The 10,892-nt window shown below is 45.3% G+C and overlaps 1 protein-coding gene across 3 annotated transcripts in view; it reads left to right on the forward strand.

Annotated features, from left to right (window-relative positions):
• Window positions 1–4,748, forward strand: part of LOC129696564 (proton-coupled zinc antiporter SLC30A8-like) — a 70,199-nt gene extending 65,451 nt beyond the window's left edge. For all 3 annotated transcript variants that reach the window (XM_055634592.1, XM_055634593.1, XM_055634591.1), the window contains 2 exons: window positions 733–867; window positions 3,576–4,748. In XM_055634592.1, coding sequence (XP_055490567.1) covers window positions 733–867; window positions 3,576–3,721 — 281 coding nt within the window. In that variant the 3' untranslated portion in view covers window positions 3,722–4,748. The remainder of the gene's footprint in view (window positions 1–732; window positions 868–3,575) is intronic.
• Window positions 4,749–10,892: the final 6,144 nt, after the last annotated feature.

Below are 10,892 nucleotides of genomic sequence, written 5' to 3' on the forward strand. Positions count from 1 at the left end.
GCAAATCCTTAAATTCTGACAGCGCGATTGAGGTTACTCGGCTGTGGGAATTTAAGGATTTGCAGGAAGCGGCTGACATGAATGAAGTTGGCGAGTGGCAGGTGAGAGGTGTTCAGACGGAGAGCACTGTCAGAGGTGAGCAGGCCGGCAGAAGGCGCTGAAGTGGCGGCCAGTTCTGCTGTCGGGTCCCGGCGGCCGCGCGCAGCCACCCGAGCTATCCCCAGCTACAATGCGGTGGCTCCACGTCCGGAGTGAGTGAGTTGCTGGCATTATCCCCGACCCCCCTCCTTCTCAACACTCCTGCCCTCCCCGCAACTTTACCCCTGGCACAGACTCTCCACACGCTGTGAAAGGAACTCTCCCCCCAATTGGTCCCTTAAACAAGTGTTGTCATTCAATAAGATGACAACTGATTCAACTTTTTCCTGTGCTCCCGTTTTTCCCACCATCTCTCCACCTGCCATCACCCTTCACCCCCCACCCATTCAGTAATTCAGGATAAAGAAGACTTGGAAGCCTTGGGGAAATTGAATTGTTACTGTCTTTATTGTTATTTTTTATTTTTTCCGAGAGAACAATCTGCTCATGCGCGGTTTAAGTTTTTTTTTTAAAGCCGATAGACTGAGTAATTACTCACAGCACGTGCCTGGTTCAAGTGTATGTAATGCAAAATGTGGACTAATTCAGGTCAATTATAGCATTTTAATTACATTTCCGTTGCCTTTTATTAAGGCACACCACTTGGACTTAATTATAACGTTGTGAAAGAAAAGATCCTGGCAGTTAATGGAGTGAAGGCATTGCACAGCCTTCACCTCTGGGCTCTGAGCATGAACCAGGTTGTTCTTACAGTTCACGTTGACACTGGTCAGTATGCATCATGTTCCTTCCTGTTCCTTCTGCCTTTAAAATAAGTGTTGGCTTTGAAAGACGCTGGGATCTAATAATGCCATGTTATTTTTGAACATTACTCTGTATGTAAATAAGTTCTCTTACCTCCGGTCAGATAAGGATTCCTGACAAGATGCTGATTAGCAGAGGGATCTGGTTTGGCATCAGCCAACATGATGCGTGGAAGGAGGACTAGTGAACTGGGTGGTGATGGTACTCTGTGAATGGAATTGGCTTTGCTTTGAATCATAGGCACCACTTTATTTGAAAGGAACATGCTCCTCTTCACAAACATTAGCAGGCGCTTGCTTGGCACCTTCCGGGACATGTGCAAGCAATTGTGATCACCTGAAGTCTTTGCTAATCCAACTAGTATGTTGAAACCTCTCCGCTCCAAGTCTGCTGCCTCGGAATAGTTAAGTTCAAGTTAAAGTTACATTTATTGTCACATGCACCAATTGATACAGTGAGATTTGAGTTACCATACAGGGTTATAATAAGGGCAAAGTGACTGAATTCAACTGTTTTATATTAAAATATTTCCCCCAATATGGTCCAAAGCTATTACATTGTGTGGACTGTTGTCATTTGTATCTTTTGTCAAAGAGACACATCTTTAAGTTGGCAGAAATTCCAGGGGTTTCATTGGAGAGGTATAGCTCTAGGATTCAGTTTCTCGTGGATTTGCTCTTCCAAACACTATCGGTACATGGATAGGAAAGGTTTAGAGGGATGTGGGCCAAACACAAGCAGGTGGACAAGTGTAGAAGGAGCATCTTTGATGGCATGGGTTAGTTGGGTCTGTTTCCATGCTGTATGTCTCTAACCGGAGAGTGCAGCTGGTATACATAAGTGATAGGAATAGAATTAGGCCATTCCGCCCATCAAGTCCACTCCGCCATTCAATCATGGCCGATCTATCTCTCCCTCTGAACCCCATTCTCCTGCCTACTCCCCATAAACTCTGTCACCTGTACTAATCTAGAATCTATCTAACTCTGCCTTAAACATATCCACTGACTGGGCCTCCACAGGCTTCTGTGGCAAAGAATTCCACAGATTCACCACTCTGACAAACTAAATTTCTCCTCATCTTCCTAAAAGAAGGTCCTTTAATTCTGAGGTTATGACCTCCAGTCCTAGACTCCCCCACTAGTGGAAACATATAAATCTGGGTTGGTGTTCTCAATCATATTGTGTGATTCCTCTGGCCTCTTATCCTCCCTTCTACTCTTGTTAAGTTCAAGTTCTTCTTTTCTCAAAGTCAAAGCCAAGTTTATTCGTCACATATACATACAAGATGAGCAGTGAAATGAAAAGTGGCAATGCTTGCGGATTGTGCAAAAAAACTACAAAACAGAATGGAACAGAAACACATATTAACAAATTGCATATTTGTGGGAGGAAAAAGAAAAAAAAACATCAATGGTACAGCAAAGTTAGTCCCTGGTGAGATAAGAGTTTACGGTCCTAATGGCCTCTGGGAAAAAAACTCCTTCTCAACCTCTCCATTTTCACAGCATGGCAACGGAGGCATTTGCCTGACCGTAGCAGCTGGAACAGTCTGTTGCTGGGGTGGAAGGGGTCTCCCATGGTCTTGTTGGCTCTGGAGTTACACCTTCTGATGTATAGTTCCTGCATGGGGGCGAGTATAGTTCCCATAGTGCGTTCGGCCGAACGCACTACTCTCTGCAGAGCCTTCTTGTCCTTGGCAGAGCAGTTCCCAAGCCAAATCGTGATGTTTCCGGACAAGATGCTTTCCACAGCCGCTGGCTAGAAGCACTAAAGGATCCTCAGAAGCACTCTGAATTTCCTCAATTGCCTGAGGTGGTAAAGGCGCTGCCTTGCCTTACTCACCAGTGCTGCAGCGTGTGATGTCCATGTCAGATCCTCTGAGATGTGGACTAATTCTGTTCCGTGTATGTAGATGCTGAATTTTCACACTGGTCCCAATCAATTTTGTGCACCTTTCCTTGGTCACCTCAGCTTTGGTATTTCTGAAGCCTTGTGCTCAAAGAATGAAGAACATTGGATTGTATTTTTATTTTCCCTGGCCTGTTTTGAAGGGATTATAAATTTACAGAGAACTGTTAGAAATGGGAAACAAACAAAACTGCAGAATCTACAATCTGAAATAAAGACATAAAATAGATAATAGACACTAGACAATAGGTGCAAGTGTGGGCCATTCGGCCCTTTGAGCCAGCACCGCCATTCAATGTGATCATGGCTGTTCCTCCCCAATCAGTACCCCTTTCCTGCCTTCTCCCCATATCCCCTCACTCTGCTATCTTTAAGAGCCCTATCCATCTCTCTCAAGTATCCAGAGAACCTGGAAAGTAACCAGAGAATGGTGGAAGTTCGCTGACAGGCAGCAACATTTGTGGAAAAAGAAGCCACTATATTTTGGGTCAGGGATCCCATCTCAGAACTGTTCCGAGGAAGGATCCAAGAGATAAAGGGTTAATTGGTTACTTTATCCACAGATACTGCTTGACTGGCTGAGTTCTAATTGCATTTCTGTTTGTGTATCAAAAATAGGACTCTGTTTAAAGAGTGATTAAGTAAGGCATTTATGTTATATCCTGTTTGTTAGCCAGCATGTATTGAGCCATAGATTTGCAAATACATAATGCATTTGATAATGCCGACTTAAAAATAATTACTTTTTCTGTTATCCACAGTTGATACGGTGGATCCACAACAGGTTCTTAAGGAACTTACTCTGCTGGTTTACAAGACTTTTAATGTTCACTCTGCCACGATTCAAGTGGAGCAGCATTTGGATCAAGAACCAGATTGTTGGTATTGCCAAGAACCCAAAGATTAAAATTGTATTAAGCAATTGTGTTTTTTTTTCCATTAGCTTATTCTATGTTTCGTAAAGGCAGTTCCATTGACCTTCAGTGCATCCACTTTCAGTTAGCGAACCTCACCAAAATCCAAGAAAATACATGTGGTGTTTGCGTATCAATATAATTAAGAGTCCAATAAATAATGTTGCCTATTACATTTAGTTTAGTTTATTGTTGTCATGTGTATCATGGTACAGCAAAAATATTTTTGTTGTGTTGTCCACAAAAGACTAGACATGGCTATAATCATGCCATTCACAGTGTACAGATAAAGGACAAATGTAACAACATTTAGTGCAAGATAAAGTCTGATTAAAGATAGTTCAAAGGTCCTCAATGAGGTAGATTTGAGCTTCCGAACATCTCTACTTGGCACCATCAAGGCTTACTGGGGTGTGTGCACCACTTTGCTTGCTGAAGTCAAATCACTATCTCCTTTGTCTTGCTGACATTGAGGGGAGATGTTGTTATCTTGACACCAGATTACAAGGTTCTCAATCTCCTTCCTGTACTCCATCTCCTCATCATATGATATCTGGCCCATTATGGTGATGTTGGCTGCAAACTTTTAAATTGATGTGTAGGAAGGAACTGCAGATGCTGATTTAAACCGAAGATAGGTTCAAAAAGCTGTAGTAACTCAGCGGCTCAGACAACATTTCTGGAGAAAAGGAATAGATTACATTTCGGGTCGAGTCTGAAGAAGGGTCTCAACCCGAAATGTCATCCATTCTCTCCAGAGATGCTGAGATACTCCAGCTTTTTGTGACCATCTTAACTTTTACATTGAGTTAGATTGGTATTTGGCTCATGAGTGTCTAAGGAGTAGAATAGGGGCTGAGAATGCATCCATGCGTGTGTTGAGGATCATCATAGCGGATGATTTGCCATCTACCCATTTGCAGAACAATTGCTTGTATGATTTCCCTCAGCAATTTAAACATGCTATGTTAGTTAACATTTGTATCAATAAAGATGCTACATAAGTGGTCAAAATATATACCCATGAAATGCTGCGGTTTTAGCCAATTGCACTTCTTCTTGTCGAGTCCACACACAAAATTAGAAGTTCTTCAGCCAGAGCTGAACACAATTCTCGGCATCTGCATACAATGGTCTCTGAGTAGTGCTTCTTGTGCTTCTTGTGCGTGGTGGTGGAAACAGGGCCACAACGTGAATGCACTTTCCTTGACCCCACCAATTACACTGAGTGGTTGTTTACCAAGTGGTTTCCATTACATTTTTATTTCTGACTCAAATGAATGTGTAACAAAACCTGGTGCAGGCATTCTGGTTGATATATGGAAGTTTTGCACTTGAAACCTGATGCAAAAGGCTAGAAGCCCTTGACCAGTTGTGTACCAGAGGAATCTGGGATCACTATTGGGACACTTATTGTTTTTTTACATCCATTAATTACTTAAATGGTAATGTGTGTGTGTGTGTGTGTGTGGGGGGGGGGTTATTAGTAGATTTTGCAGATTATTTGCAGATGATACTGAAGTTGTTGATGGTGTGCACAGTGAAGAGCATAGCCTTAGTCTTCAGCTGGTAAATTGGACAGAGCATTGGCAGGTATGCACTTACATACAAAAGTGATGCAGAAGGTAGTACATACACAATGAATGGTAGAGTCCCAGAGGGTATTGGAGAAGAGAGAGACTATGGTACACAAATCCAAAGACCTCTGAAGGTAGCAGCAGAGGTTGGTAAAGAAGGCATGTGGGGTGAGAGCCTTCATTGGCCAAGGCATTGAATATAGCACTAGAGAGGTTATCATGAAATATTGGTGATGCCACCTGTGAAATATTGTGTGCCGTTATTCTCACCACAATATAGCAAGGATGTGATTGCACTGGAGATGATGCAGAGGAAATTCTCTGAGACAGTGGCTGTGATGCAGTGTCTCAATTATGAGGGGAGACTGGAGCAGGCTGGATTTTTCTCGGCGCGGAGAAGACTGAAACCTGACTGAGTATGCAAAATTGTCATGGCCATAGATGGCAGATGATGGTAAACTTTCACCATAGCAAAGGTAATTATAACTAGAGTCACAGGTTTGTGGTAAGGAGTAAAAGGTTGAACGAGGACAAAGCAAATTAAAACTTCCACCCACAAGGTAGATAGAGTTTGGCAAGCACCGCCTGAGAGGGTAGTAGGGACAGAGATCCCCACGGTATACAAGAAGTACCTGCAGGAGCAGTGAATCTTTAAAGCATAAATGTCTAAGGACCAAGTACTGAGTGAATAGACTTGGTATAGATGAGTATTTGACGGCCGGCATGGATAGGTTGGGTCATGGGGGCTGGTTCTATGCTCTATGACTAAAATCATTATCATTTTTAAAACAAAATCCATCATATAAAGAGAATTTATTTAAAAACACTGCATTTTTATAATATTGGTGTCAGCCATCTACCATACATCATGTCGGAAGCTGGGAGATATTCCAAATGGGTAGCATGGATACAATGATCAAAGTTGTAGCAGGCAGTCCCATAGCTGCATTATTAGTGAAGATAATATCCTTTTTGTGTTTGCATTCTGATCATATTGTTAATTTCTGCAAGCTTATTTGTCTTGAAGACTTTAAAATAATTTTAATGCCTGCGGTTTTGTTTCTACGCTTGGATATTTATTTGCCCGTAATTACCTTCACGCATTATCTGTCACCTTCACGGATCCTGGGCGTGTACTCCACGGTCACTCTGTTCCCTTGGCCACTTCCATTCATGATGTACACCCTATCCTTATGCCCCTGTCCCACTTAGGAAACCTGAACGGAAACCTCTGGAGACTTTGCGCCCCACCCAAGGATTCCGTGCGGTTCACGGAGGTTCCCGGAGGTTTTTGTCAGTCTCCCTAATGGTCGAAAGTGGTTTCCGCTTCTTCTATGTTCCGGCGATTATTTCAAAAAATTCAAAACCTAAAAATAGGTTGCCTTTTAAAAATCGGTAATATTTTAGTCGAAGCCGGTTGCTATGCTAGTTGAAGGTGGTTGCCGGAGGTTGCAGGTAGTGGAAGGTCCTTCCACTACCTGCAACCTCCGGCAACCACCTTTAATTAGCATCGCAACTGGCTTTGACAGGGGCATCACCACACTTCCATCAGTGTTCTTGCAATTGCTCTGGTCTCTTTATCATATGGTCAAGAGCACCCTATGGCATAAACCTATCGTCCTTGCAATCAACAGCAGTCCAATGTGTTGTGTAATAAGCTCTCTAGCTTTATTCACCTCGAATATGCAGTATTTTATTTTACTTTCTTCTCTTACACATATCTCCAAGGTTTTCACCTGGTCTTGAATGATTTCAAACTGCTATCGCCATTTCATCTCTGCCCTGGGAAACCTTCAATGGCTGTGCTCTCCGGTTAATGAAGGGTGTGGGAGTTAGCCACAGCATGGTGGTGTCCTTTATGTTTGAGCAGAGATAACCCATAATATGTATTTAGTGCCATGTTGACTCAAGTCTATTGCTGGAGGTGTTATTTTTCACTTAAGATTTTTTTAATGAGGCCCCCTTTGAAGATACCATCAAATGCAAAATTGCTGGAAATTGTAAATTAAAACAGAAAATCCTGGAAACACTCAGCAGTTTGGGCAGAATAAAAACAGTTAATATTATGGATCAACAGACATTCAAATCTAGAAAAAGTGATCGAGGTTTCTGGGAAGAGGGCGGGTGAAGAAAACGGAGAGAATGTCAGTGAAATGGTGGAGACTTGGAAAATGGAAATGACACAAATGACATTGCCTGAGCAAGGATGATAAATATATCATGGCTGCTCGCGCTGCAGTAGGTGTCGATGCTGGGAGGTGAGCAAGATCAGTGATGGGGAAAAAAAAACTATTTTGTAACTGTGAGAAGCAGAACAAAACAGTTGTGGAAATATGCAGCAGATCAGACAGCATCTGTGAAGAATAAAAAACTAGGTAATGTTACTTGGATGATCTTACAATAAAACTGACGAAAGCTACTGCAAACAGGAAGGACTAGTTATCTGAAATGATTGACTTTCAAGGGTTACATACTGTAATGCCCTAACAGAAGATGAGTTGCTCTTCCCTGAACTTACAGTATGTTGGGCTTCGTTGGGACTGTGTAAGGGGCCCCAATCAGAGAGTTGAAACTAAGAGCGGGATGAAAAATGACAGTGCCGGGCAACAGAAAAGACAAGGCCACCCTTGCAGTCTGAACGATGGTGTTCTAGGAGGCGGTCTTCTCTACAATGTTTGATTCTCTACAAAGACCATCTTGCGATCTCTGAGCACAGCATGTTAACTTGGAGGCATTGTTTCTTCATCAGGGAGATCAGCCTGGATGGCAGGATGAAGAGAGGTAAAGGGGAAGCATTTGTATCCCCCCTGCTGGCAAGGGTAGTTGGGAGAGGGGGGATGACTGTTGGTGCAAACGTGAACCAAAGAGTCGAAGAAAGATTAATCCTCTTGGAATGCAGGAAGTGTAGAAGGGGGAAGATGTGGTAGCATCTTGATAAAGATGGTGGAACGCAATGTTTTATAAGGTTGTACCATAACCTCCCTGCGTTTTATTCCATGCCCCAGAGATTGAAGCAGGTAGCCCATGTGAAGGTTTAACTTTATTGGGTTGGTTGAAGTCCATCCATCCGCGAGATATGATGGTGCTGCTTTGAGGTTGTCATTCTTGGAGAAGGCAATGTTTCATCTGTGGTTGCATTTCCTGTTGTGGCTGACTAGGTCTATTCTTACCACAGCTTCCACAGGCGAAGTTGTCTCTGGCTGTTGGATTGGGGAGTGTGTTGTCTGTGACCATGTGGCGTTGGCACCTGGTCTCCAGGGTCTTGATTCACATGCTGCTTATTATTCCCACGTGAAAGGAGGTACGCTGAAAAGCTGCCATCCAATCAGATAATACTGCCTATGATAATGTCCTTTGAACTATCTTTAATCAGACTTTACTGGAGTTAATCTAAATTATATATACCCTTTATCCTGTGATCCGGAAGTGGCAGCATTGTGAAACGGCTGCGGCTCGCCTGCAGTCTGTCTGTTTTTGCTTTTTTGTGTTGTTTTTGTTTGGTCTTGTTCAGTTAAACTTTTGGTTATTAGGTTGTGTTATGTGTGGGGGCTGAAACAGGGCTTTCTGTCTCTCCCTTCGGGGGAATGCGACTTTTTTGTCGTATCCCCCTGCTCTCCCCGTCTGAGCTGAGGCCCAATGGCGGAGGTGGTGGCCTCCAACATGCGACCGACTTCGAGGCTCCGGAGGTTGAACCAGCCAGGACTTACCAACGCGAGGCTGGCCGTCTTCGAGCTGCGGCAGCGTTCAGGCAGCGGCACGACTCGGCGCTCTGGTGAGGGTGGACGGCGCGGGGCTGAGACACTCCTGTGAGGGCGACCCGGCTCCTGGCTAGAAGGCGCTCCCGTGAGGGTGGCCCGGTGCGGGGCTGAGACGCTCCCGTGAGGGCGGCCCGGTGCTCCGGTGGCTGAGGCGGCGTTCTGGTGGCGGCGACCTGAATCCGGGGCTCGGCCGTGGGCCAGTGGACGACATCGTCGGGAGCTCGCGGGTCTCAGGCTGGTGCCTGTTTTCCGGAGCTCCCGTGGCAACAGCTGCGTCCGCTGGACTGGAGGGCGGCAGCTTCGACCACCCCCGGGCCGCGGAGCTTGAACCGCGGGACTGACTTACCATCGCCTGGTGGGGTATCGCCTCAGCGCAGAGGGAGAAGAGGAGGGAAGAGACAGTAACCCTAAGACTTTTGCCTCCATCACAGTGAGGAGGTGCTTGGTGAACTCACTGTGGTGGATGTTAATTTGTGTTTATTGTGTGTTGTTTATTATTACATGTATGGCTGCAGGCAACGACATTTCGTTCAGACCGAATGGTCTGAATGACAAATAAAGGATTCAATTCAATTCTGTACACTGTGGACGGCTTGATTGTAATCATGTATAGTCTTTTCATTGACAGGATAGCACGCAACAAAACAGCTTTTCACTGCACCGCTGTACAGATGGCAATAATACTGAATTAAACTAAACTACATACATCAATACGATCAAGCTAAACTCAAGGACAATAGCTAAAGCAAAGGGGAAGATGCAAAATGACGAATGTAGTTCTTAGCATCTCAGCCATCTTCATGTGCCTCCTTCCTCAACCTTCTCTATCTGTGCTCCAACCTCCACGAATCCTTGCACGTACACCAAGATTCCTCTGGTCCCTTCCATTCACTCTGCATGCTCAACGCTTCCTAGCCCTCCCCCAGGGCACCACTTCTTGCTTGTCGCATTGAAATCCCATCTGCTATTACATACGATGGCCTAAGAGTATCATCCTCACTATCAGCAGTATTTCTTACGATACGATACGATATGATAAAACTTTATTCAACCCCGGAGGGAAATTGATCTGCCGACAGTCCCAACATGCAAGGTCGCCGAAAACCTGAAGTTAAAAGTGAAAAGAAAAAGACAAGCGACTGTTGTCTGGCTGCCGTGTGCACAGCGCCTTCAACGGAACAAATGAACAAACACAGACTTAACCCATGGGCCGAGTATTCTAAACTAGAGTGCCCCCCCCTCCCCCACACCGGGTTCCCCTATGTGCTCCCACCATCCCTCACGGAGGTCCCCCACGCCGGGTCCCCATTCCCCTCCCCCCTCACACTCATCGACCGCGAGGCCCCGCCACCGAGGTCCACGTTGCCACTGAGGCACCCGCTTCCGCCGAGGCTCATGTTGCCGCCGAGTCTCCCTCTGCTGCCGGGACACCTGCTTACCGCTGCCGAGGCTCCCACTGCCACCGCTGAGGCTCCCATCACCGCCACTGCTGAGGCTCCTTTGGACCAGACAGGCCTCGCCGCCCGGCCTCATCGCGGTTCCCTGGGAGCCCTGTGGGGCAAGACATAGACAAGTCAGGTCACGGCTGCACAGTTGTTCGGCGGGTGAATCGGACCTGGGCAACTCCCAGGGACACTCCCGCCATGCTCGCCACTCCCCGGGACACAGGGTCTTGTGTTGCTGCAATATTACTAATCATACCTCTCTCATTCATGTCTAAATGTATTTAACACACAGCAAGGGTCCCAACACTGATCCCTATGGTTTACTACCAGCCATAGGCTTGCATTCACAAAACAACCCTCCACTAAAACTCTCTGGCTTCTACT

This window comes from Leucoraja erinacea, chromosome 4, assembly GCF_028641065.1.
Source record: "Leucoraja erinacea ecotype New England chromosome 4, Leri_hhj_1, whole genome shotgun sequence".
Classification (NCBI taxonomy): domain Eukaryota; kingdom Metazoa; phylum Chordata; class Chondrichthyes; order Rajiformes; family Rajidae; genus Leucoraja; species Leucoraja erinaceus.